At 40.7% G+C, this 24,958-nt stretch overlaps 5 protein-coding genes across 6 annotated transcripts; 2 read left to right on the forward strand and 3 right to left on the reverse strand.

The window, feature by feature from the left end:
* Positions 1 to 1,439: 1,439 nt before the first annotated feature.
* LOC106292452 (G-type lectin S-receptor-like serine/threonine-protein kinase RKS1) lies at positions 1,440 to 10,042 on the reverse strand. The gene is made up of 7 exons (XM_013728038.1): positions 8,767 to 10,042; positions 8,564 to 8,683; positions 8,313 to 8,497; positions 7,848 to 8,058; positions 7,526 to 7,763; positions 1,923 to 2,067; positions 1,440 to 1,838 (listed from the first exon to the last, which is right to left on the reverse strand). The coding sequence occupies exons 1-7, from the start codon at positions 10,040 to 10,042 to the stop codon at positions 1,524 to 1,526; spliced, it is 2,490 nt and encodes an 829-aa protein (XP_013583492.1). The 3' UTR covers positions 1,440 to 1,523.
* Positions 10,043 to 11,118: 1,076 nt separating this feature from the next.
* On the reverse strand, positions 11,119 to 15,510 carry LOC106292446 (G-type lectin S-receptor-like serine/threonine-protein kinase SD1-13). Of its 2 annotated transcripts, XM_013728032.1 has the most exons (8): positions 15,135 to 15,510; positions 12,771 to 14,026; positions 12,596 to 12,703; positions 12,317 to 12,510; positions 12,036 to 12,246; positions 11,726 to 11,963; positions 11,506 to 11,656; positions 11,119 to 11,427 (listed from the first exon to the last, which is right to left on the reverse strand). In XM_013728032.1, exons 1-8 carry the CDS (start codon positions 15,368 to 15,370, stop codon positions 11,119 to 11,121), a joined length of 2,703 nt encoding a protein of 900 aa, XP_013583486.1. In that variant the 5' UTR covers positions 15,371 to 15,510. The 2 variants fall into 2 exon arrangements, with proteins under 2 accessions (XP_013583486.1, XP_013583487.1); XM_013728033.1 differs by lacking the exons at positions 11,119 to 11,427; positions 11,506 to 11,656; positions 11,726 to 11,963; ... (2 more) ...; positions 12,596 to 12,703; positions 12,771 to 14,026 and adding an exon at positions 14,306 to 14,522 and having other exon boundaries at positions 14,620 to 15,506.
* A 566-nt stretch (positions 15,511 to 16,076) lies between these two features.
* Positions 16,077 to 17,574, forward strand: LOC106292465. Its single transcript, XM_013728060.1, has 5 exons — positions 16,077 to 16,451; positions 16,546 to 16,609; positions 16,724 to 16,888; positions 16,973 to 17,038; positions 17,125 to 17,574. The coding sequence occupies exons 1-5, from the start codon at positions 16,156 to 16,158 to the stop codon at positions 17,275 to 17,277; spliced, it is 744 nt and encodes a 247-aa protein (XP_013583514.1). The 5' UTR covers positions 16,077 to 16,155; the 3' UTR covers positions 17,278 to 17,574.
* Positions 17,575 to 19,511: 1,937 nt separating this feature from the next.
* LOC106292456 (probable serine/threonine-protein kinase abkC) lies at positions 19,512 to 22,542 on the reverse strand. Its single transcript, XM_013728044.1, has 5 exons — positions 22,287 to 22,542; positions 20,761 to 22,039; positions 20,413 to 20,676; positions 20,152 to 20,307; positions 19,512 to 19,953 (listed from the first exon to the last, which is right to left on the reverse strand). The coding sequence occupies exons 1-5, from the start codon at positions 22,292 to 22,294 to the stop codon at positions 19,834 to 19,836; spliced, it is 1,827 nt and encodes a 608-aa protein (XP_013583498.1). The 5' UTR covers positions 22,295 to 22,542; the 3' UTR covers positions 19,512 to 19,833.
* A 67-nt stretch (positions 22,543 to 22,609) lies between these two features.
* On the forward strand, positions 22,610 to 24,927 carry LOC106292466 (partner of Y14 and mago). The gene is made up of 5 exons (XM_013728061.1): positions 22,610 to 22,772; positions 23,616 to 23,873; positions 24,095 to 24,208; positions 24,290 to 24,535; positions 24,657 to 24,927. Exons 2-5 carry the CDS (start codon positions 23,685 to 23,687, stop codon positions 24,783 to 24,785), a joined length of 678 nt encoding a protein of 225 aa, XP_013583515.1. The 5' UTR covers positions 22,610 to 22,772; positions 23,616 to 23,684; the 3' UTR covers positions 24,786 to 24,927.
* Positions 24,928 to 24,958: the final 31 nt, after the last annotated feature.

Raw genomic sequence — 24,958 nt, forward strand, 5'->3', positions numbered from 1 at the left:
CCCTAAATCCTAAACCCCACCCTTTAACTCTAAACCCTAAGTTTGTGACTTTTGATAAAACATTAAGTGCTATTTTTGTGACTTTTGACCTTGAGTGCTAGTTTGGGAACAAAAACTTGATTTAGTGCTATTTTTGTCTTTTTCTCTAAATTTTATGTAAATTTTGTAATATTATACATAGAAATAATTAAAAACATTATATATTTTTTTATTTTTAAATTATTGTTAATATTTTATATATATTAATATTATTTTTTATTTATTTTAAGGATCCAAATCCGGATCCGGATATCCGTCGGATATTATAATTTTTAGAAGGATATCCGACACCCGGATATCCGCGAACCCCGGATCCGGATAAGGATAGTAAAATTATGGATCCGCCGGATAAGGATCCGGATCCGGATATCTTAAAATTGTCCGGATACCCGATCCGTCCCAGGCCTAAATAGACTAACAAAAAAAAATTATTTATGCTGACAAAAAAAATTATTTAAAAAATCATTGGATTTAAGATTAATTCTATGGAAAGAGGAATGATTAGCAAAAAAAGATAATTACCTAAAAACACTAAAAATCATGTGTTAAAAATAAAATTAATAAAAGGTATATCACTACTGTTGCATCTCCAACCCAACCCCACTTCATAATTTACTGCAAAATAGAGTAGGAAATGGAATAATGAACAAACAAAAAAATCATATAAAACATTCCTAACTATGCCACACGTGAATTCTAATTTCTACCAATAAAAAGTTGCTATATCATCAACTTTAGCACCAAATAAATGTAAATCCAAAGCAAAATTTAGGTTTCACTACGACCTTTCTCACTAACTCATCATTTAGCCCATCGTATGTGAATGATCCACAGTAATTAATTTTATAAATAATGTAGAAAAGTTAACCACTCAACTTACTAAGGATAATATTTTACTTAAACCCTACTATTGATGTTATTGGCAGCTTCAGAAAACTCATATGCATCAAATTAAACAATATATAATTAGTATGAAAATGCAAAAAGAATAATACAGAAGATCAAACGTTAAATTCAACAAGACAACATATAAAAAATCTATCTTCATTTGCTTAAATATTTTAATCATTTTCTGATTTATTGATTTTAAATTATGTATAACTTTCAAAAGTTTGTAAATAAAAGAATTAAAAGAATTATAAACAAACAACCGGGCGTAGCCCGGACAAATCCCGTAGTATATATAAGGTTGGAGAAACTCATATGCTTCATGCTTGCAAATTTTGTTATTGAGATTAAAGAACAAGAGATGTATATCAGAGAAGTTATGTTCAGATTTGGTCTTATTACCTCAGTTAAAAGTTCGAATTAAAACACTATTATGGTTTTGTGTTCTGGGTGGCTTTGCTGTGTATTATGTGTATATATTGAAATGAACGAACCTGGATAGTTTGATATCATGGATTTATAACAATAACATCTTTGACTCTTCTGCAGATATTTATTCTAATGAAACCAAGAAACTTCCTCTTTTTGTAAGAAATCTAACGACCTTGAACATCGGTGAAGGTGATGTCATTAACAGAACTACCAGGTTCTGCAATGACCAAAGCAACGTTTTCGCGGCCTCTCCTTCTCACTGCAGTAAACGCAGGAAGCTTAGGATTTGGAAGATCAATAGCGTTTTGACCCAACATGATGAGAACAGAGGACATATCTACTCTGTCCGAAGCGTTTTCTTGCACGCAAAGCAACCCAATGTGTATGCACTTCACCACTTCGCTCTCACTATAACTCTCTTGGTCCATTAAATTGTCTATGATGTCTTTTGCTTCACCTTTTTCCCATAGATCCCAAATCTACAAAGATGAAAAACAAACAAACATTTGCTTATGTTCTGTTCTATTCCTCTTTTGGAACAAATTATGCAGTTTAGTACTTACGTGTCCGACAAGGTTAGATGAATCCTTATGGAAAGAACTGTTTTTCTTTCCGCTAATGATCTCTAACATCAATACTCCAAAGCTGTAGACATCAGATTTTACAGAGAAGTGACCCTCCATTGCATACTCAGGTGACATATATCCACTGTAAAAATGAGATTGAAACAACTTATGGTTTGAAGTTTTTGAACAGCTTTGTAAGTATAAAGTAAAGTGATAGAGTGCGGAAGCGATAATAGTTGAAGATCTAGGGTTTGATCTTCAGCTCAGGTAACTTGTCGATGAAGGTAGCTTCATTAACAAGGTTAAGGACGCGAATACTCTTCGCAGTGCTCGTTAAAGCTTAGGGGACGCGAATACTCTTCGCAGTGCTTATGAAAGCTCTTAAGAAAACTCAATATATCTTATTAAAATTCAAGGTATCTCTACACAACGCCATCGATACCTTATTTATATAAATCTAATATTCCTATTTGTCTAAGCTAAAGGATATGTAATTATCCTTAAAATATAAAGGAAAACCGACATAAGAATAAAAAGGAAAAACCCAAACACTTATGAAAAGAGGACGTTGGTGAATGCTACGCTGCATCAGGTCCCCCCGGTTGAGAAGGATTCGTCCACGAATCTGGAAGGTCATTGTCGCCTTTAAATGGCGTCAAATGTTTAATATTGAAGACGTTCGCAGGTGAGATGGTAACTTGACACGATAGACATTTGGGTTAATACGCTCCACCACATCGATGGGACCAAGCTTCTTTGACTTGAGTTTGTTGTATTCTTTCAAGGGAAGTCTCTCTTTCGTCAAATTAACCCAAACAAGATCCCCTGGTTCGAAAATCAGTTCACGCCTCTTGCGTCTGCCGCTTGCTTGTATTTAGCTGAGGCTGCTTCTAACTGAGACTGAGCGCGCCGATGAACGTCCTGCAGGTCGGTAATAAAATCAACAGCTTCGCCATGAAGACGAGTTTTGTCCGGCGTTGTAGCCAAGTCCAACGGACCACGAGGAACCAACCCAAAGACCACACGAAAAGGAGAGAAACCTGTAGTTCGATTGGTTGCATGATTATGGGTGAATTCAGCCTGGCAAAGCTTAGTGTCCCATGACTTAATGTTATCTCCCAAAAGACAACGTAGCAGATTACCAAGCGAGTGATTAACTACCTCTGTCTGTCCATCCGTTTGAGGATGATACGCAGAACTCATGTCAAGAGAAGTTCCCACTAACTTTCATAAAGACCGCCAAAAGTGACTAAGAAACCGCGTGTCCCGGTCGGAAACAATAGAAGTAGGGAGACCATGCAATCTATATATCTCACGGAAGAACAACATAGCAACACTTACAGCGTCAGAAGTCTTTTTCCAAGCGATAAAATGAACCATTTTCGAAAATCGATCAACCACCACAAAGATAGAATCGTGGCCTCGTTGTGTCCTCGGTAATCCCAAGTCAAAATCCATACTAACATCGGACCACGGTTGAGTAGGAATAAGAAGAGGAAGAAATAACCCAGCATTAGATTCTTTCCCTTTCGCCACTTGGAAAATCCGACAACGCTCGACGAATCTTTCAACGTCTCGACGTAAAGTTGGCCAAAAATAGGACTCAACAACCAACTGGAGTGTTCGATCTCTGCCCATGTGCCCCTCATTGTGAAGTTCATGTATTATCTGTAAAGTTCATGTATTATCTGTAAGCGAAGACTACATTCAGGAACGCAAAGTCGCAAACCCTTGAAAAGAAACCCATCCTGCACCGTGTAGTCGCTACGCAAGCCCTGTTCCGCCTCACCTACAATGCGCGAGAAAAACAGATCCGTAGGATACAAATCTGCAAAAGAGGCGAACCCCACAACCGTCGAATGCATTGTCGTGAGTAATCCGTGACGACGACTAAGTGCATCAGCCACACGGTTGGTCTTGCCGGATTGGTGTTTGATGACGAAAGTAAATTGTTGTAGATATGATATCCAAGCAGCATGTCGGGCAGAAACTTTGGCTTGGTTGTCTAAATGTCGCAAGGCATCATGATCAGTGAAAAGAACAAACTCACGATGAACCAAGTAGTGTCGCCAATGTTTGATGGCCTGTAGTATCGCATAGAACTCTACATCGTAGGTGCTGTACCGGCCACGGGCTCCTGCCCATTTCTCACTATAAAATGCTACAGGGCGTCCTTGTTCAAAACACCACCGATGCCAAGTTTAGAGGCGTCACAGTGTAACTCAAAAGGCAAAGAGAAGTCAGGAAGGACAAGTATAGGGGCTGTGGTAAGTTTTTCTTTGATGAGGTCGAATGCACGTGTTGCCTCTATTGTCCACGCAAACTTACCCTCACGCATACAACTCGTAATTGGAGCCATAATTGTGCTAAAGTGATCCACAAAGCGTCGATAAAAAGAAGCGAGGCCATGGAAACTACGAACCTCGGACACCATCTTTGGTATAGGCCATGAACGGACTGCTTCGACCTTAGAGTGATCAACGGCCAGCCCCTGATCAGAGACCACATATCCAAGAAAAAGAACTTTAGAGACACCAAACTCACACTTTTCCTTGGCTGCGAATATTCTCAGACCGTAGGACGAGTAAGACTTTGCGGAGATGCTCGATATGGTCAGATAGCGACGAACTGAAGATAAGTATATCATCGAAATATACTACCACAAAACGTCCAATGAATGGCCGCAATGCCTGGTTCATTATACGCATGAACGTACTTGGAGCATTAGATAGACCGAAAGGCATGACTAACCACTCGAAAAGGCCTTCCCGGATTTTGAAATCTGTCTTCCACTCATCGCCTGGCCGTATGCGTATTTGATGATAACCACTTTTTAGGTCTATTTTGGATAAAAACTTTGCTGACCCGATTTGATCTAAGAGATCATCCAACCGAGGAATGGGAAAACGATAACGAATGGTTATCTTATTGATTGTGCGGCTGTCAACGCACATGCGCCAAGATCCGTCTTTCTTCGGTATTAAAAGAGCTGGTACTGCACATGGGCTGAGACTTTCTTTGATGTGACCTTTGCGTAAGAGATCTTCAACTTGACGACGCAACTCTTCGTGCTCAAGTGGACTCATACGGTAGTGCGGACGATTGGGCAGTGTTGCGCCCGGAACTAAATCAATTTGATGTTGGATGTCCCGAAGTGGCGGCAGTCCTTCTGGTAGTTCGTTGGGAAAAACATCAGCAAAGTCATCGAGCACTTCGGTTAGAGCCGATGATGGCATTGAAGTGGAAAGATTGCGGCTGACTGTAGGTACCACCGCGAAAGCAACTCCTTCAGAACGTAATTCTGTCACAAACGCTGAATATGAACAGAGTGACGTTGATGGTGGTGAAGAGTGAGACTCTGGTGGAGGTGTAGTAACAGATGGTGTTATTGAAGTCGTTTTTGATGGGGTTGTTGCACTAGACGTATCCGGTGAAGGGAGGAGAACAATTTTTTTTTAATCCCAAACGAAACTATAAGTGTTCTTGGCTCCGTCATGAATAATTTTCCGATCAAACTCCCAAGGTCGGCCTAGGAGAAGATGACAAAAGTCTATGGGAGCAATATCACAATACATACTGTCGCTGTAGTGTAGTCCAATGGAGAAAAGGACGATAGCGCGTTGTGTGATACGAATGCTGGTGGTATCATTGAGCCATCAGAGATTGTAAGGGCTTGGATGCTTGTCTCGAGTTAAACCTAGTTTCTCCATAGCTTCCTCGGCGATTACATTACGACAGCTTCCCGAATCGATGACAAAGCTACAAACACGGTCTTTAATAGTGCAAGTAGATCTAAAAATATTAGTACGAAGCCACTGATCGTCTTGAGAGACTGGTGTTAAACAGGCTCGTCGGAGGACAAGTAAACGTCCACTATCACCAGCGGTAAGGGTCACTGTGTTTTCCTCGTCTTGGTCATTCTCTTCTTGCGAGTTATAGATATCTTTTTCCTCAATAGAGTCATCGATTACTAACCCTCAGACGCGTTGAGTGAGGACATGCTGTTTGTCGGTGTCCATGTTCGCCGCACGAGTAACAACGCAATGCGTTAGGTCGAGTTGACCGCCTAAGTTGTTGATCATCTTGTGCGATGGGTTTAGTTGCTGATACTGCTGCATCACTGATATCTTTGGTTGAGGTCGATGGAGTGGTACTGTTCATAGAGTCGTCAGGACGAGACTTCGACGTTGACGAGTTCCAGTTCGACGACTTCGACTATTGCTCGAATGATGTTGCACGACGATGAGCTTCTCCAACAGTCAACAGATCAAATTGTGCCATTGAAGTTTGAAGTTGTGGTCGTAGACCGCCGATAAAACGCGAGACGAGTTGAACTTGGCTGTCATTGATCTCATTACGGGTTAACAAAAGCGCGAATTCCTCAGCATACTCATCTACACTTCGGTTACCTTGCCGCAAGTTCTGTAGCTTAGTATACATGGTTCGTTCGTAGTTGTGCGGGAGAAACGTTTGCCGCAGGTGTTTAGTGAGCTTGTCCCATGAATTGATCGGAGCTTTGCACGTGCGTGATCGAGTTGTCTTGAGCTGTTTCCACCATGTTGCAGCATGGCCGCGAAAACGCATGGCTACAAGGGGAACATGACGATCAAACGGAACTTGCTTGAACTCTAGGATTTCTTCCACGGATACTAGCCAATCGATAAGTTCATCACCACAGAGACCTCCTGAAATTCTGGTATGTCTACTCGGAAGCTTCTTTCCCATCGATTATCATAGTGATCTTGTTGACGGAGATCTTCATAAAACAAGCGTTGATGAACATCATCCTCGTCGTCGACATACGGGTTGTGTCGTTGTATCCTATATTGTTGTTGACGTTGTCCTTGGTGCGGATGTGGGAGATTTTGTGGTTGCTGATGGCGACCTGGTGGCGGTGGTGCTTGTTGTTGTGGTAGTGGTTGGTGTCAGTGTGGAGCTGGTAGGGGAACTTGAGCGTTGTGTTGGTTCTGCTTCTCAACCAGGGCTGTAATTGCGGTGGTCAAAGCGTCCAATCGACCGGCCAAGGTTTCTCCTAGCTGTTGAATTGAAGCCTGAGATGCCGTCTGATTCTCGATGAGGAAGGCTCGTAGGTCAGAGAATTCCGAAGCAGCGCCATCCGGGTTTTGATCCCGATTGTCACCACCTGTACCTCCTGTTTTCTTAGTCATGGAAAACAAGAAATTTCTTCCCGAAACGTACTGATTCTGATACCAACTGATAGAGTGCGGAAGCGATAATAGTTGAAGATCTAGGGTTTGATCTTCAGCTCAGGTAACTTGTCGATGAAGGTAGCTTCATTAACAAGGTTAAGGACGCGAATACTCTTCGCAGTGCTCGTTAAAGCTCTTAGGGGACGCGAATAGCAGTGCTTATGAAAGCTCTTAAGAAAACTCAATTATTAAAATTCAAGGTATCTCTACACAAAGCCATCGATACCTTATTTATAGTAATCTAATACTCCTATTTGTCTAAGTTAAAGGATATGTAATTATCCTTAAAATATAAAGGAAAGCCGACATAAGAATAAAAAGGAAAAACCCAAACACTTATGAAAAGAGGATGTCGGTGAATGCTACGCTGCATCATAAAGAGTAACTCACATTGTTCCAACGACCCGGTTAGTGCATCCTTCGATTTGGTTGCCTCCAAAGATTCTAGCCATGCCGAAGTCCGAAATCTTGGGGATCATTTCGTTGTCAAGAAGTATATTGCTGGCCTTGAGGTCTCTGTGGATGATCCTCAGTCTTGAATCTTGATGTAGATACATGGTTCCACGAGCAATTCCTCTGATTATTCCTTTCCGTACTGGCCAATCCAACGCCGCTCTTTGCTCTTCATCTAAAGAGGAGGATAACAAATACAACAAACTCATTGATCTTTTTGAAGCGGGAAATTTGAATTTGTTGGAAATGTTGAACTTACCGAATATGAAACAGTCTAGACTCTTGTTTGGTAAGTACTCGTATATCAACATCTTCTCTTCCAGCTCCACGCAACATCCTAATATCCTCACGAGGTTTCGATGCTGCAGCTTTGATATCAACTTGACCTCGTTCTTGAACTCTTCCATTCCTTGGCCTGAGTTTTTCGACAACCGCTTCACTGCTACCTCCATACCATTTTGTAACACGCCCTGAAATAGAAACGAAGGAACCATTCGTTACTACTTATTATATAGCCGGTCTTAGGCATAGAAAAATTAAACATTCGTCTATGCCCCAAAAAAAATAGTAGTAAATATGTATTATTATTCGGCTTCCAAATGATTAAGAAAAATATATGTTTAGTCATTGTTTCAAACCCCATAAATCTATACTTATTCATCTGGAGAAAAATTGACGAAGACTTTCATATATAAAAGTGACTATGAATTATCATATTCCCTACCTTATAAACAGGTCCGAAACCACCAGCTCCAAGCTTGTTATGGGAAGAGAAGTTATCAGTGGCTGCCGCGATCGTGTGAAGATCAAAAAGAGGTAACTCCCTGTCATCTTCAAATTTGAGTGAGTCTTCAAAATCAAAAGAAACCATGGAGAAGGTTGTTGAAGATCTTCTAAGACTGTTTAACTCTGCAGTTAAGAAATGTTTTTAAAATATTCAAGAAAGTTATGAACCTAATAGATACATTTACTTACTTCGCCGCTTCCTTACAAAACAGAACACAATGACCATTAGTAGCATCACGGCTGCAGACAAACTGATGAGAACCAGAACAACTCTCGTCTTCCTTGATGAGCCATTACTGTCCCACCTCGCTGAAACAAAAAGTAATAAAATCAAAACATAAGTACTTTCAGAAACAGAAGAAGAACTTGAGGAATAGATTTTAAGTACGTACCTAACTCTTCCTTGTCAACACGTATGTAGAAATCTTGTCCAGAGTTCAAGTAAGTCCTCGTATCCAACATATCACCGTGCCACGTCAAGCACCCTCTTTCTCCTCCCACACCGTCGTGGTAAGCGCTTGCGTAACCGACGCAAGAGCAGTTACCTAAGCACCTCTGTTTGCACTCCTTCAACGTCAAGTTCATATCAACACTTGCATTTTCCGTGTCGGGAATCTTCGCGTGCGTTAACTTCACAAACCCGTCTTTCTCACGGCACAGCGAAGTTTGATTCTTCCTCGAACAACCTCCCGTGTAGTCCCTCAAGAACCAGTGACGAGTAATCTTGGGCTCGAAGCCAGGTAAGCACGTGCACTCGAACGTCTCTGAGCTAATGGGATCGCAGAAACCGTTAACCCCACAGTGTGCGTAGTAGTCGCATTCCTCTTTAGGAACCGACCAGAACTCGTTCCATCTGTTATCCCTAGCGATCCATGTGAACCGTTGTATGGTTCCTCTCTCGTTCACTAACAACCTCGTTATCACCGAAGCATCCGTTACCCCGTAAGTGAACGATACCTCGTCTTGGTTATTCACAAACGAGTTGTTGAAGATGTATCCTCTGTTCATTTCGGGCACGCCGCTCCACCTCAGCCCGATCCACGGCCCGGTGCGCCACCATTGGATCGTACCTTTGTGTAGAATCAGCTCCGGAAACCCTCTACGGTCCATCCGTAGAGTACGGTTTCCGGAGCCAGGGTCGTTTGGAGATCTCCATGATGTCAGAACCCGATCCAAACCGTCTTTTCGTGTGAAACCAAGTTTCATAAAGGGAAGAAAAGTGTCTGTAGGATGATCAAAGCTCTCCCAGTAACCTCTCCCTGTGAGTGTATCAAGGAGAACAAGGTTCCCTGTATTAGAGAGTCTCGCAACTAGAGTTGGTTCCGAGATACTGTCGGAAACATTGGTCGACCAGAGAGGCTCTGTTGTGTTGACTGATGCATAGATGCAGAGATTCCCCCTGCTGCTGAACTTTATCAGACCAGATGTGTCATTAATAGGACGGTCTCGGTTTGCAACCCATACAACGGTTTGTTCAGAGATTTGAGCATACCAAATCCCAACATACCGGAGATTTGAAACTCCAAGGCTGAAGAATCCAAAGGCGAACCTCTCCCCTTCAGAAAGTAAGACTTCACCATCTCTCAGTGACTGTCTTCTCATGATGGTATCATTGGAGATACAAGTTTGGAGGAAGGAGCAAAAGAAGATGACAAAGACAATCTTCATTTCTGTGTTTGTTTATGAGCAGTAGGTTGATGTGATGAAACGTATGAATGCTGTGTAGTATTAAAAGCCAACTTGAACACCATTAAACTAACAACATTAGCTGTAAAGTTCAGGTAATTACTCAAAGGATACAACTTAAGAACTGATTCATGTGACTTTGAACATGACACAGAACTTAAAGAACACCAATAGTTTTCATTATGGCTTTGACATTAATAGATAACACTTATGGTATCATTCAATAAGCACATTATGAATTTTAAGCGGTGAATTTTAAATCTGAGTGAAAGAATTAAAACACTATGGTATTGTGTTTTGGTTACCGAGTATAAAGGGAAACAAACCTGAATAATGGATAAGATCTGTATTGACTTTTAATGGATTCATTAAATACACAACAATAAACTTGACTAGCCAAAACAGAGCAAGTAGTAGTAAAAGCCATCCATCTTACAATTCATCACAAGATGTCAATCATTTATTCAAGCTCTATTCCTAGATTAATCCTATAATAACCAAAAAGCTCTCACTAACATAACACATTTTTTTTTCAAGATTTATACAGTATATGCACATAGAATCACACGCTCAGGAAACAGCAGATCTCAAGAGATGAACCTCACACAGCTCTCTCAGCACGCTAGCTCAGATGGCTATCTCAGTTTGTTACACATACACAAATAAAAATATGATATGTATCTTGAGAAACTTCTACATACCACTCTGTGTATATATGTTCACTGATTTGCAGGAAATGTATGTTTATGTACTTCATACATGTTTTCTTAATTTATATGATTACTGTTTGGGATTAAAAACTAAATTGTGTTGATCCAAAAGTGAAACGTTACCTACTATTAGACATGAATGAAGAAACTGAAGCTCAAGGATAGGAACAGATTCTCTATTTATGTGACTTCATACAATAAACTTTTCAGATTGTGACTGAAGTTTTAACCCTATAGATACAGATTCTCTATTTATGTGACTTCATACAGTAATTTATCTATTTATTTGACTTCATACAATAAATTCTCTATTTTCTTTAGTATAAGGTTTCTATGCAACTTACAGAGCTAACGTCCTATGATTTCTGTGATGCTCACATTGTTGATAGATGTTCTTTGCTCACTTTCCCAAGGTGATTCAGCGTCCGGTGAGACCCTTCTAGCTATAAACGCTGGCTGCTTTGGCTCCGGAAGGTTTGAGTTCTCAGTACTTAGCATCCAAATCACCGTTGAAACGCTCGGTCTATCGTTAGCGTGATCTTGCACACACAGTAGTCCTATGTGCACACATCTTCGTATTTGGTTTTCAAAACACTCTTCAAGGATGACAGGATCCACGAGAGTGGTGGCCTCTCCATCATTCCATAATTTCCATGCCTAGGAAAAAAAAAAAAAAGAAAGGTTTCAAGAATGGTGTACAAGCTTTTATAGAAGGAAGCTCATTAGTAGTCTTACATAAGCTGAGAGGTTCAGATTCTGGTCATCATTGTTAAAGCTTGAGTTTCTTCTTCCACTCACAATCTCCAAGAGTATGACTCCTAAGCTGAAAACATCTGACTTCTCCGAGAATAGCCCTCCCAATGCGTACTCAGGTGCCATATAACCACTGTGAAGGTTATGCTTTTGTCAGTTTTATTATCAACAAAGTTCAATGTGTACTTGTTAGTTAACTCACTATGTTCCAACCACTCTTAGGGTGCTAGCTTCATCCTCATTCCCCCGGAAGATCCTGGCAAGTCCAAAATCGGATATCTTCGGGTTAAGATTCTCATCCAACAAGATATTACTGCCTTTGAGATCTCTGTGTATGATCCTCAGTCTTGAATCTCTGTGAAGGTACATAAGACCTCTACAAATCCCATCTATTATGTTAAACCGAGTCTTCCAGTCAAGAAGTCTTTGCTCCACCGGGTCTTGATTTACACAGCAAAGAGAGCATTAGCCAACAAGACAGAACATAGTTAAACCAAATGGTAAGTTATTACCAGATAAGCATGCATCCAAAGAGTTCCCAGGCATGAACTCATAGACGAGCATCCTTTCTTCTCCTTCAATACAGAAACCAAGCAATCTCACGAGGTTCCTGTGCTGCAACTTAGAGATCACAACCACCTCGTTTACAAACTCTTCGAGTCCTTGTCCAGACGTTTGTGAGAGCCTCTTCACAGCTATCTCTTGCCCTTCTCGTAATTTCCCCTGCACATAGAACCGATCAATAACTGCCTAGATCAGCTTGTAACCTCTCTCCTACCAATGAAAGCAAAACCTTGTAAACGGAACCAAACCCTCCTTCCCCTAGCTTGTTTGTGACAGCGAAGTTTTCAGTAGCTGCAGCTAAAACTTGATACTCGAATAATGGTAGCTCTTTAAGCTTGTTTTGATTCGCAGCGATGGCTCCGGATTCGTTGCTATTTAAAGCTTCCATCCTCTCAAACAGTAACCTCGCGTTTCTGTTTTTCTCTGTTGATTAATCGAAAAAGTTTAAAAACTTTTGTTAAATCTAAAAATATCTATAGAGACATGACTACATATATAACTCTCTGACCTCTACGCTTTGTTACCTTCCTCAGTGCTAAAAGAACAATCACCGCGACAAGAAACGCGCATCCTACCATAGTGATTATGATCACAAGTGATCGGTTGCTGGAGGTTTCTGTTGAGGAACATATGCGAGTTAGTTTTAGTAAAATGAGGTAAACTTATGTCGGAATGTTACTTACTGAGCTCAGAACCAGCAAGACGGACGTGAAGTGTAACGCCAGAGGTTAAAAACTCTTGCATGTCGATCAAGTCTCCGCTCCAAAGAAGACATCCCAACCCTGTGTCGTAAAAGTAAGCAGTACAATAACAGTTTCTCAGACAGCTTCCAGGACAGTCTTGCTCGTTGACTTCAGACCGCTGTGGATTTTTGGGAACTTTCATCTTCTTCAACCTCAAGAACCCATCACCCTCTCTACTCCCATTACTGTGGCACTGCAATGGCGTCTTTCTCACGCATCCCTGAGTCCAGTTCCCTCTGCTCCACTCCTGGTTGCTCCGCGGCTCAAACCCTTTGATACACTTGCAAGGCGGATCTAAACCGGATTTGCAACTGCTGAACTGACCACACTTAGCGTAGATATCGCAGTTTATTGGAAACATCAACCCCGAACTCCATTCTTGGTTAACTTTGCTCCAGTACTTCTCCATCGCGTGCCCCTCGGTGTCCAAGAGGAAATGATACATGGATTGGTTATAACCAAAGGACATAGAGACGGATCCTCTGTTGTCATTAGCAAGTTGAAACCCGTATAGATCGATCACTGAGTCCCTTTCCGGTAATCCGAGGAATCTCTGACCGTTCCACGGGCCGCTACGCCACAGCATAAGACCGTCTTTCCATAAGGCGAGCTCTGGAAACGGTAGGGGGATCACACCGGCTGTGTAGCGTCCTGGCGAAGGATCAGATAGGCTTTTCCATGATCTGAGGATGAGTCTCTTCCCTGTTCTTGCGTCGGTAGAGATGGTCATTGTTGGTAAGAACGCGTTCTGAGGATGCTCGAAGCTCTCCCATATGGATGGTGTCTTGTCCTTATTGTCTGAAACCTTTTGAAGTACGAGGTTTCCTGTACTCAGAAGCCTTGCGTTAGCAGCTCCTGCTGGTCGTGAGAGGTTTGTGGACCAGTGAACCAGTCCACGACCATCCTTGACCACGAGATCCCCGTCTTTGGATATCAGAATCACTCCGGAAGAATCGTTGATCGGGCTGTCTTTGTTTGCTACCCAAACCACGGCCTGCTTCTGCACAGGAACGTTATTGAACCAAACTCCAGCGTAGCGACCCTTGGAGTTAACCGGACTGAAGAAACCAAACCTGAAAGTGCTGGGGCTGGAGACTAGCGTCTCCGAGTCTTTGAGCTCGGTAGAGAACGAAAGTACATCCACACCCAAACAAAACCTCAAAGACACAAAAGACAAGGTAAAAAGAAGAAGAAGGAAACGACCCATGTGTTCTCAGGTAGTTGAGCTCGTCCCTTTCTGTTTGGGAGAACGTTGAGCTTCGTGTATTGAGTATTTATATGTATCCAAAGAGTTGAAAAAATATTTGACGTTCGTTAGTTTGAATCTTCTTTAACCATTAGCACCGACTTGTCCTGCTAAAGCTGACTTTCCTACTACGAAAACTACTGGAGTGTAAGAGACGGATGTGAATATTAATTTTGGAACCGTCAAAGACGTTATTTTGTATCCTTCGTTCGTTGAAACATTGAAGAAATATTTTTCAACTGTTTTTTTTTCAAAGACAAACACAAGACACTGAATCCATTCATGTCTGAACTTCCACACAGTTCAAAAAAAAAAAACTCACATGACAAATACTTACAACTCAAAAGATCTAAAAAACCCCCAAACACCAGACGATGAACACAACCCCAAGGGCACATAAAACCGCTTTGTCTTCTCCTTCTATGTCTCCTTAGAGAGGTCTCCTTCTGCAGTAAAGAAGCTGACACAACATTAGTGGTCAACATAGAAGCAAAACACTGATTCTGAAAGATGTAAGCATAGCCTAGCTAAATTGAAATTGACCTGCTTGTTGATGCTGCTGCTTATCCGAAGCATCATGATACTCCTCCTTGTCTCCTTCTTCCTCAGCAACCTCAAGAACCGTATGAAGCTTATCGCTTTCTACCAGACTCTCAGCACCATTCTCGCCATTTTTCTCATCCTCTCCGTCCTTATCATCTGGAAACCTAACAACCACCACCGGGCAAGCACAGTGATGAACAGAGTAATCACTAACACTCCCTAACCTCCCTTTGCTGCTCCTCTTCGTAGCGCCGAACCCTCTGCTACCCATGATCAAAGTACTGAGCCCTAACCTCTCAACCTCCAAACACAGCCTCTCCTTCATATCGTGATCTTTCACGATATGTATCTTAAACGGTATCTCCGCCTCGACCAGAGGCTGAGCAACGTCGCTCGCCTTCTTGTTGGTGAAAATATCGAAATCGTCTTCGAGTTTCTTCTGAGACTCTTCGTTCTCAGGATCCCACTGCGGAGACAAGTCAATGGCTCCCCAGTCGGCGCCGTAGAGGACGCTCGTCGGCTGAACGTGGAGGAGCACGACGGCGTCGCCTGATCGGAGATAGTTCTGAACAGCCCATTGGACTGCGTAGGCGCTCTCGTCGCTTAGATCGACGGCGATCCCGATCTTGCGCTGAGCTCCGGCTGTCGGTGTGGTGGTGATCGGGAACCTGGGGGACGACGGTTGCACGGTGACGACGGTGGGTGATTTCCTCGGTGATTTTCCCGGTGAAGCCATGGTTTTGTCGGCCATGAAATGAAAGAGTGTTTCTTTGGTAAAAGGAATGAGATTTTGGCTTTGACGGTGGAGATACGGACAAGGAGAGAGACAGAACAAAACTTTGGTCGTCTTGTACTTCTTCTGTTGCAAGATTTGGAGTTTGTTAAGAGCCGTTCGATTGATGAGTTTTAAGATCTAACGGAGGTAGTAAAATCTCAGTTAAATAGTAAAGGAAACACCTGATAATCCAGAAGCGAATCTGATTGATGGGCTCAAATGTTCTTGGGTTAAGCGAAAAATAACTTTGGGCCAGGCCTGGTAGATAGAATCAATCTTAACTTAGGACTCATGCTAATTAATAACAACATACCCGTAATTAAGTATTTAAGCGAATTAAACGATATATATTACATGCAGCCTAAAATTAGCCAAAGTCCTATTTCTTTAACAACGTTACTAATCCGGTGTTTGATTAACAAATCTTACTATCTTAGAGTTACATTTGATGTAAAAAAAACACAATTTGTTGATTATATGTTTTCTGTTACCTTTGCGGACATAATAAAAAAAAATCCAAATAATAGGAATCGCATAATAGAGGAAGATAGGATAAGAATAAAGAGACATCAATCACTCTCCACTATCAGAAAATCCACGTGGCAAACAGCTGTACCGTTAGTAATGACAGCTTTATGGTAGGTTTATGAATAATTAATTACCCGCCATAAAGCATCCAAAAGGCGTTTCACCCATTAAAGGAAGATCCTTTTTTGGCAGAGAAGAGATTAAAAAAAAACCAAGTTTTCTCCTTTTTATCAATGGCGGATTCGGGTAAACTAGAGAGCGGAGGAGCCGCCGTAATAGGCGACATTGGAGTTGAAGGCGGCGGCGCGGCGGTGGAAGAGAGGGAGATGCTAGCGGAGTTGGAAGGCATATCTGTGTTGGATTTCGATCTGCTTTGCTCGACGGTGGCGCTTCAGACTCAGGGGAAGTGGAGGAAACTCGAGAGCTCCGACGGAGAAGATGATGAATACGGCGGCGGCGTCTTACGCCTTTGGGAAGGCGATGTTATGGACTGCCTCGAGGATCGTCGTCTCTGGATCGAATCCGCTTGGTGAGTTTATTATATTCTCCAGACTTTGGAATGATAACGAAGCAAGAGACTTTTATGTATTAATAGTTTTATTTTTTTATCTTTTGTCTTTTAGCTGTCCGTGCTACAGATTCGGGAAGAACATGACAAGAACCGGTTTCGGTTCTTGCTTTCTTCAGGTATTAAATCCCCTTTAGCATTGCTTAGTTGTTTTTGAGTTCCCAATCATTGAAAGATGTTTGTCTTTTCTATGTATCTGACTTATCAATTTTGTGTGTTGTGTTGTGTGTCAGGGTGCTGTTCATATGATTCTTATCATCGGTCTCCTATTCAATGTTGCAGCTTTTGCTGTAACAAAAAGGCATTACTTTCTCTATCTGGCTGTTGCTTTCGTCCTCTTGATTGCTTCCTACTTGGGTTTCTTCCGTATGCAGATAAGAAGGAAGTTTAACATTAGAGTAAGCTTCCTTTTTGTTGTTTGTCTCTGTGATTATGTGCTCTGAGAGATTATGACAATTCGATTCTCTTTTTTTTCTTTACAGGGTGCTGATAGTTTATTTGACGATTGCATCCACCATCTCATGTGTCCGTTTTGTACATTAACTCAGGTGTGTATATTTGTTCACAGATCATAACAAGCTGTATCCATTTATTTATGCCCTTTTGGTTCAACTTGCTTGTGAATGTGATGCAGGAATCGAAAACACTGGAGATAAACAACGTCCATGATGGTATCTGGCATGGTCGAGGAGACACGCTATGCATAGGCGGCTATCCCGAAGGAAAATCTTTGCTTGAGCTGCATTCTCCTCCAGTTATTGTATCAACAATGTCATCTGAACCCTAAAAACCCGACGTAGACGAGAGAGTATATACTGAGACAAGCTCTGTGCCTCCATAGGCATTGGTATCATCATCATCAGCTGTGGTGTGTTCACCATTGACACGCATAATCATTTCAGAAGAAAACTTTCATGTTTGTTTTTTTCGAAACTGTGATATATATATAGCAAACATGGAAGTTCGATTTGAAAGGAGAAACATTGAGAACCTACTTGTATGCTAATAGTGTGTTGTAGTGCCAGTTATCTGTGTATATAGCCACCTAATTTGTATGATAATATATTTGATGATGATGGTCACAGATACCGATGTAAGTTACCTAGAAGATATAGGTCAATTCAGTTTTTGGTGGTTTCTGAACTGCAAAAAAGAAACAAACTATATAATCGGCCAATTCCTACATCAACAAGGGTCAACGGTCCTAATCAGTACATAAACATGTTACCTGTGCGAAAACATACATCAACTAGTATAAAATTCAATTTTCATACATGAACTTTCAAAATTTGGTTTTATCATACATTGACCTAATTTTCGTTAGTCAAACGTTGAGTTGTCGTTAACCGGTAATAGAAAATCGGCTAATTCCTACATCAACAGGGACCAATGGGACGGATCAATACATAAACACTTCACTTGTGCAAAAACATACATTAACTAATACAAAATTTAAATTAAATACATGAACTTTTGAAATCTGGTTTTAACATACGCTAAAGTTTGACATTTGCATAATTTCCACTAGTCAAATAATATTGAAGATAAATTGTTTGTCACGTATTGATTAAGTAAGGTTTTTATTGTATTATGTGGTAATTAAACTGTATTACGTAGTAATTGAATGAGAAAAATAAATCATGTAGGTCAAACGATTTCTTTCTCGTGTAATTCATTAGTTAGCTTTTCTCTTTAATTTTTTTCTTCAGCTTTTTCGACAACAGAAAACACTAACACCGAGAAAACGAAAGAAGACAAAATTGAACAAAGAAAAAAGAGAATGTCTTCGATAAGCTAAACATTCTCATTTCTCTCTGTCAATTACTACGTACTATGGTTTAATTATCACATAATACAATAAAAACTTTACTTAATCAACATGTGACAGACAATTTATTTTTGGTATTATTTGACTAGTGAAAATTAGGTAAATCTATTTTATTAAATTTAAGTACAAAATAAAACTAACATTATTTTCAACAGATTTATTACATCTTTTCTTTCCTTATTTTCACTCAACTTAACTACTTTATTAATTGCATTTTTTCCAAATAATTTAACGGCATGTTTTATAACAGAAGTTACCTATATTTAAGTGTTTTATTATATCTTTTACATTTTTTTATACTTCTTAACTACTTCATTAAGATATGGATATCATGTATATGGTTGGGTATGGATTGGTTCTTTCGGATATCGGGTTTTTTTTGGGTTTTGAAATTATGTTTTTTCGGGTATTATAAATTTTTCGGTGGGATTCAAATAGGGTCTTTCCAGATCCGGGTGGGTTTGGTCTTTATGTGTAAGAACATAAAAATGAACAAAATTTTATATATTTAGGAATGTCATTAAACAATTTATAAAAAAATTAACAACAAATATCCGCGCGGACGCGCATGTCAAAATTTAGTGTATGTTAAAACCATATTTCGAAAGTTCATGTATTGAGTTTAAATTTTGTATTAGTTGATGTATGTTTTTGCACAGGTGAAGTGTTTATGTATTGATCTGGACCATTGGTCCCTGTTGACGTAGGAATTAACCGATTTTCTATTACTGGTTAACGACAATTCAACGTTTGATTAACGGAAATTAGGTTAATGTATGATAAAACCAAATTTTGAAAGTTCGCGTATGAAAATTAAATTTTGTACTAGTTGATGTATGTTTTCGCATAGGTAAGATGTTTATGTACTGATCGGAAGATGTTTTCGCATAGGTAAGATGTTTATGTAGTGATCGGGACCGTTGGTCCTTTTGGTGTAGGAGTTAGCCGATTTCGCTAACAGAAACAATACGTTGTCAGGCATTTTGTTCTGGTTCGGTTCTGTTATACTGTTGTCAAAATAAAATCAGAAAAGCCAAAAGGGGTACAAAGACAAATAGATAGATAGATGAAACTTAGATCGATTCTATCTACCAGGCCTGGCCCAAAGTTAGACCTAGTTTACTATGAACTACTTTCTCAGAAAAACCACAAGGTGTACAAGACAAATAGATAGATAGGCAGAGATATACATGGACGTGAACACTTTATTCAAATTCTCTGGACCATCCTCAGGCAGTCATTTTAATTGTTTTATGTTCACTGTTCTTCGGTTCAGAGAACAAAACGGGCGGTTAATACAGGACACCAACCGCGTAAATACAAATCTATGACGGAGTTAGAATGAACCAAAATCCATACCAACAAAAAGCAAAAAGGAGAAAAAAAAAAAAATGAAAAATAAACAAGAACGTGAACTTTCTTTCTATGTTCTCTCATCTAAGATGTGTAAAACCTGTCAACTCCTATTATGATGACAAACAACATTTGGAAAAAAGATGGAAACCTTTTATTCTCCTACGGTGCCATCAGACCATCCACCGTATAAGAAAGAGACTTAGCCCAGTCCGTTTTCAGCACCATTGTTTGCAGCGTGTGCATCACATCATATCCTGGATCAAGCTTCCGTTGCCATCCCTATAACCACAATCAATTACAATATTGAAGCAAACTGTATCCCTCCATAACACTAACTGGATCAAACTAGGCAACAAACATCTTTAACCTCAATTACTATAATAACTTTAGTTTTGGTCCTATGCATACCAACAAGTTCCATGATCTGAAAATCAACACTAAATTATGAGAGAAAAAAAACCAAAGATTTTGGCTCACCTCGAGAACTAGTGTTGTCACCATCACAGTGCACACATTCCCATCGATATTAACTCTATGGCGCCTTACTTTCTCAAGTAACTCGTGCATGCAATCTGCTGGATGTACTAAATCTCCCTCAGCGGTTCCCCAGAACTTGAATGCTTCTTCTACTTCCTGCCAAAACATAAACGTATCATCATTCATCACATACTTAAAGAATCTCGAATTACATCTGACAATTTTAACTGTTTTCTGAGGTAATAAGGAACTTATCGTTACCTCAATAAAAGCCTCTGGATTGGGACAGTTCTGCTTTCTAGATAACTTAAGTGTTCGCTCAGCAGCAGTCCTGCCATCCCTAAGCGCAACCGCCTTGAAAAAATCAAGCAAGTTCTCTCTGTCGTTCTTTGAGAGCTCTGCAGTCATCCCCACGTCAAGGAAAACGATGTGTGGCTTCTTCGTTTTGAAAAGCCCCCCACGAGACGCCTTTTTCCGGACAAGAATATTCCCCGGATGCATGTCAGCGTGAATAAAGTTATCAACCTGAAAAAAAAATCATCATTCAACTTAAGCATCATCAAAGAAGGTATATATAATATCAGAGTTATTATATATGATCTTACTTACCAGGAGCATCTTCAAGAGAGCATGAGTCCCAATGTGAGCCAATCTAGTTTTAATCCACTCATGTCCATCCATGCCATCAACATAACGCGCCACGCTCTCTCCGTGCTCATACGTCTCCACCAGAACAGCAGGGTGCACAAGCGGATACACAGGTTTAGGGAAAGAGACATCTTTCCATCTCCTGAAGTTGTATATGAACCTACTCAAATGAGAAGCCTCCCTCGCCAGATCGACTTGAGAGAGCATGAAGACACCGAACTGCTGCACGCTCTCGTCCAGTCTCAGCCATTTCAAAGCAGGGATCAAAGTCGATACCCTCGCCACGAAGTTGATTATCACAAAGTCTCTCCTGATAGATTCACCTACGCCTGGATGTCTAACTTTAACAGCAACTAAAGAAGACTTAGACTTTTGCCCTGGATACTGAAACCTCAAGGAAGCTCTGTGGACTTGCGCAATGCTCCCTGATGCTAACGGCGCCTCTTCAAACTCCTCGAATATCTCGGAGAGTTTACGTCCAAACGCCTTCTCGATGGTTTTCTTGGTGTACGCAAAGCTATGCTGAGGAGCATCACTGTGAAGCTTCGAGAGCTGTGAGCATAGATCCTGAGGGAAGAGATCAGGTCTGGTGGCTGCCCATTGACCCCATTTGATGAAAGCAGGACCTGCTCTTTCGAGAGTTCGATGAACCATCTCAAGCCACACTTTCCTAAACCGTGGCCCACACACTTCAACAACCAGACCCATCAGGACACTAGGAGTAAACAAACAAGCTATGTAAAAAGCTCTCCCTATCAGAATAAAACCCTCTATAACCGAAAACAACAACGAAGTGAGAAAGATGGGACCGTTCTTGGCCCTTGTGTAGAGTGATTTATGCGAAGGATAGGGATCCAAGGGAGGTCGTTGCGCCGCCCATGCTACTTTTCCACAAGTGACAGCAGCGATGCCGGGGATTAAGAGGTGTGAACGGGTGAGAGACAAGCAGAAGGCTTGAGCAATGGTGTTTATGCGAGGTAAGTTCCATTGGCGGTGAAGCCTGTTCCAAGCATGATGAGTCAGTACATTTCTTGTAGTAGAACAACAACGGCGCGACAGGTGATTACTCAAAAAGCTTCCTTTACAAAGCCCATTACTCGGAATCCTAGAGGGGGAAGTGTAAACTCTGAACTGAGGCGACCTTAGAGCAGCAGTAACAGCACTTCTATAGCTTCCCCTCTCTTTCTGATTTGATAAAAGATATTCCTTTTGTTTTCCAACGATTCTAAAGATTAAAAATCTGAAAGAAGCCAATGAAGAGAGCAAGAAGTTATCAGCTAGGAGAGGCTAAAGAAGGATCTGATTAACAGTAAGACGTACACTCCAAAAAGTTCGAAACTTTATACATAAATCCAGTAAAAAAAATATGCATTTGGGATCATAAATGAGTCTCCGATCAGAATCCACAATAAAAATACGAAATTGGTGGTGGGTCTATGAGAATACAATCCAAGCTTGAGGAACAAACTTTGAAATGAAAAACAAACCTTGACATGGCGGCGAGGGTGAGAAAGCAGTGGGAGAGAATGAGGAGGAAACGTAGCTTGTTGTTGTTTGGGTATGGTGGATCTTTAACACGTTTAAAATAAGGAGCATTTTCTCATTGACTTGAAGGGTAAATGATTAAGTCGGTCACCGTTTTGCTTCCCGGCGTTCGAAAGTACCTCCCGGAGAAGAAACCTAAAGCCGACAAGGGAAGAGAGAGAAGGTTGAGAGAGAGAGAGAGAGAGGCCCACAAAAGTTATATTGAGGTATGTTGGGCTTACGTTGAACGCTAAATTTGATTTTTAGTCGACGTGTGACATTGTCAAACCAGACAATGATGTCATCAACAAACTAAACTAAACTCAAACCCTTTGGTCGGTCCAAAGACTAATAAACCTGTCGTAATTTTTTTTTTCTTTTTCTAATAACCGCTTGCTTTTAACCGGGTTTGGGCTCTCCGGCGACGGCGAAAACCTGCATCTCATTAGGTCAGATTCCTCTTTCTTCTCTCTCTCTTTCTTTGGTCGCCCGCAAAAAAATAGGTTATCTATAAATTCGTTTGGTTTTCACTGCGAGGAGACGAATTAGAGAAAAATTGAAATTGAGCTTGAGAATGGTCAAACTTTGAATCCGGAGAAGGAATGGTTTTAGGGTCTCTATTGCAGATTTGGCTTGTGGTTCTTAATAGCAGCCAATGGAATATTTGTCCTCCTAAAGTTAGGGACTTTGATGGACTTTGTACTTTTATCTTTAGAGGAGGAGGTCAAAGTTAGTGTTTAGCTATTGAACTGAGTTATTAACCACCTTTCTTCTTTATTAGTCTTTTTTGATTGCATGAAAATCAAGGCATTGAGTCACTGGTTGTTTGTATGGCTGCGGCAAGTCATTAGTCAGAGGCTCTCGTCTGGGTGTTTGAAAGTTTGATTTAGCGGATTTTCTTGAGTGGTTACTTATGATTGCAGCTTCTGTCGTGTTTACCGGGAACTTAGTTATCAACTAGTATAAGGGTTGAGGGTTTAGGGTTTGTTTGTCCTTGCTAGTTAACCCAACTCGGTTTGACAATAAGTAACATGTCAAAAGTGTGAGAAGAACGTTGTTATATAATTTAGCAGATGGTTTGAATTGTTGATCAACAGATGTTTTGCTACTTGATTCTGTGTATCTACTATAACTTGTATATTCGCTGCTGTTACATGATTCAGTAGGCCCTAGACAGCTTAAATGTATTTGAACTTTACTGATGTGCATTTGGCTTTCTTTCGTAAACTGCTGTGTGTAACTCACGAAATAAGTGCATGAACTTTAAGGATCTCTCTGCAAATATGACACAGAAACCGGAGAACTTGATAGCTGAGAGAGACAAGAAGTAACGAGGGTGATTGAAGATCTGAAGGAGTCAGATGGGAAGCAGCAACAAAAGCGGAGAACAAAAAAAGCAAATGGCTGAACTGAGCAAAAACCTTAAAGAAGGTGAGAGGATTGTGGAACCTTCACGAAGACCTGATGGTACTCTCCGCAAACCCATCCGGATTCGTGCCGGATATGTTCCACAAGATGAAGTTGTTATTTATCAGTCTAAAGGTTCTTTGGTATGGAGTCTTTATTCCCTCGACACTGTTTATGTTCTTAATCTCGTTGTTTCTCATGGAAATGAACCGCTTGAAGTCGATTTAACTCAGTCATGGTTGTAGATAGCGTGATTTCATTATACCACTCACTCTTGTGCCGCTTGTTATAGACTGAGCAGTGTAATGCATAAAATGTAGATAAAACAGTATTCTTTCCTAATTTGCATTTTTCTTTGTAATAGATGAAGAAGGAGCTGGCCTCACAAGGACCTCCAGGTTATGAACCGGATCCAACTCCTAAACCAAAGACCAAAGCTGCTAAGAAGAACGAACGTAAGAAAGAGAAGAGATTACAGGTATATATCTCTCAACTCTATCCATGTGTAAGCTTCTTCTTCAGTTATTGTAACATGCTTCCATATTATCCACCTCTGTAGGCTGCTTTGCAAAAAGGTACCAGCTCTGAGGATGGATCAGCTAGTAGTAATGTAGACAAAGAAGAAGCTGTTCCTGTTGTGACTCCAAGCAATGGTTCCCAATCTGTTAATGTATTGGTTTCTGGTCTGAATGCTTTAGACGTTTCTTCAAATAAGGATGTAGCGTCTTCAGACCTGGGAGAAGCACCCAATCCAGGAACTACAAGAGAAGAGACTGAGAAAAGAATACGTGCACTTAAGAAGAAAGTAAGATTTCAAACTTCCCAAGAGAATGTTTTTGGTGTGAGAGATATGATGATCCAAGTTGTTGCAGAAACCTGCAATCTAGCGGTTTTGTGTAATTGTCATCTTCTGTTAACATTTGCAGATCCGACTCACAGAAGCTCAGCAGCAGAAGACTGCCCCCAAAGACCTAAAGCCGGAGCAATTGGAGAAATTCTCTAAGTTGGAGGAATGGAGGCTAGAACTCAAGGCTTTGGAGGATAAGGAGGCTTAGCTTTCTGCATCGTCGACATGAATTGTCTAGCTTTCAGACAGGTTGTAGCTTTTCTCATGAATGAACAGAAGGGTGTTCTTAGTGGAGCTTTTATCAGAAATCGGGTTAAACCAACTTGGCGCATTGCCTAAATTCTGAAAATTGATGCCACTTTGTGTGATTGTGTTTGGTTC

The sequence above is a fragment of the Brassica oleracea genome, chromosome C5, assembly GCF_000695525.1.
Source record: "Brassica oleracea var. oleracea cultivar TO1000 chromosome C5, BOL, whole genome shotgun sequence".
NCBI lineage: Eukaryota > Viridiplantae > Streptophyta > Magnoliopsida > Brassicales > Brassicaceae > Brassica > Brassica oleracea.

Bases quoted from the DNA above. Each gene is read 5' to 3' on its own strand.
- LOC106292452 (XM_013728038.1), bottom strand. From the start codon at position 10,042: ATGAAGATTGTCTTTGTCATCTTCTTTTGCTCCTTCCTCCAAACTTGT. The intron at 8,684-8,766 runs GTACGTACTTAA...TTTTTGTTTCAG, and splicing joins TGTTGACAAGGAAGAGTTAG to CGAGGTGGGACAGTAATGGC. The intron at 8,498-8,563 runs GTAAGTAAATGT...TCTTAACTGCAG, and splicing joins TTTTGTAAGGAAGCGGCGAA to AGTTAAACAGTCTTAGAAGA.
- LOC106292446 (XM_013728032.1), bottom strand. From the start codon at position 15,370: ATGGCCGACAAAACCATGGCTTCACCGGGAAAATCACCGAGGAAATCA. The intron at 12,704-12,770 runs GTAAGTAACATT...GTTCCTCAACAG, and splicing joins TCTTGCTGGTTCTGAGCTCA to AAACCTCCAGCAACCGATCA. The intron at 11,428-11,505 runs GTAAGACTACTA...TTTTTTTCCTAG, and splicing joins ATCTGAACCTCTCAGCTTAT to GCATGGAAATTATGGAATGA.
- LOC106292465 (XM_013728060.1), top strand. From the start codon at position 16,156: ATGGCGGATTCGGGTAAACTAGAGAGCGGAGGAGCCGCCGTAATAGGC. The intron at 16,610-16,723 runs GTATTAAATCCC...GTTGTGTGTCAG, and splicing joins TCGGTTCTTGCTTTCTTCAG to GGTGCTGTTCATATGATTCT. The intron at 16,889-16,972 runs GTAAGCTTCCTT...TTTTCTTTACAG, and splicing joins GAAGGAAGTTTAACATTAGA to GGTGCTGATAGTTTATTTGA.
- LOC106292456 (XM_013728044.1), bottom strand. The intron at 20,677-20,760 runs GTAAGTAAGATC...TTTTTTTTTCAG, and splicing joins CTCTCTTGAAGATGCTCCTG to GTTGATAACTTTATTCACGC. The intron at 19,954-20,151 runs GTGAGCCAAAAT...TTGTGGTTATAG, and splicing joins TGACAACACTAGTTCTCGAG to GGATGGCAACGGAAGCTTGA.
- LOC106292466 (XM_013728061.1), top strand. From the start codon at position 23,685: ATGGGAAGCAGCAACAAAAGCGGAGAACAAAAAAAGCAAATGGCTGAA. The intron at 23,874-24,094 runs GTATGGAGTCTT...TCTTTGTAATAG, and splicing joins ATCAGTCTAAAGGTTCTTTG to ATGAAGAAGGAGCTGGCCTC. The intron at 24,209-24,289 runs GTATATATCTCT...CCACCTCTGTAG, and splicing joins AGAAAGAGAAGAGATTACAG to GCTGCTTTGCAAAAAGGTAC.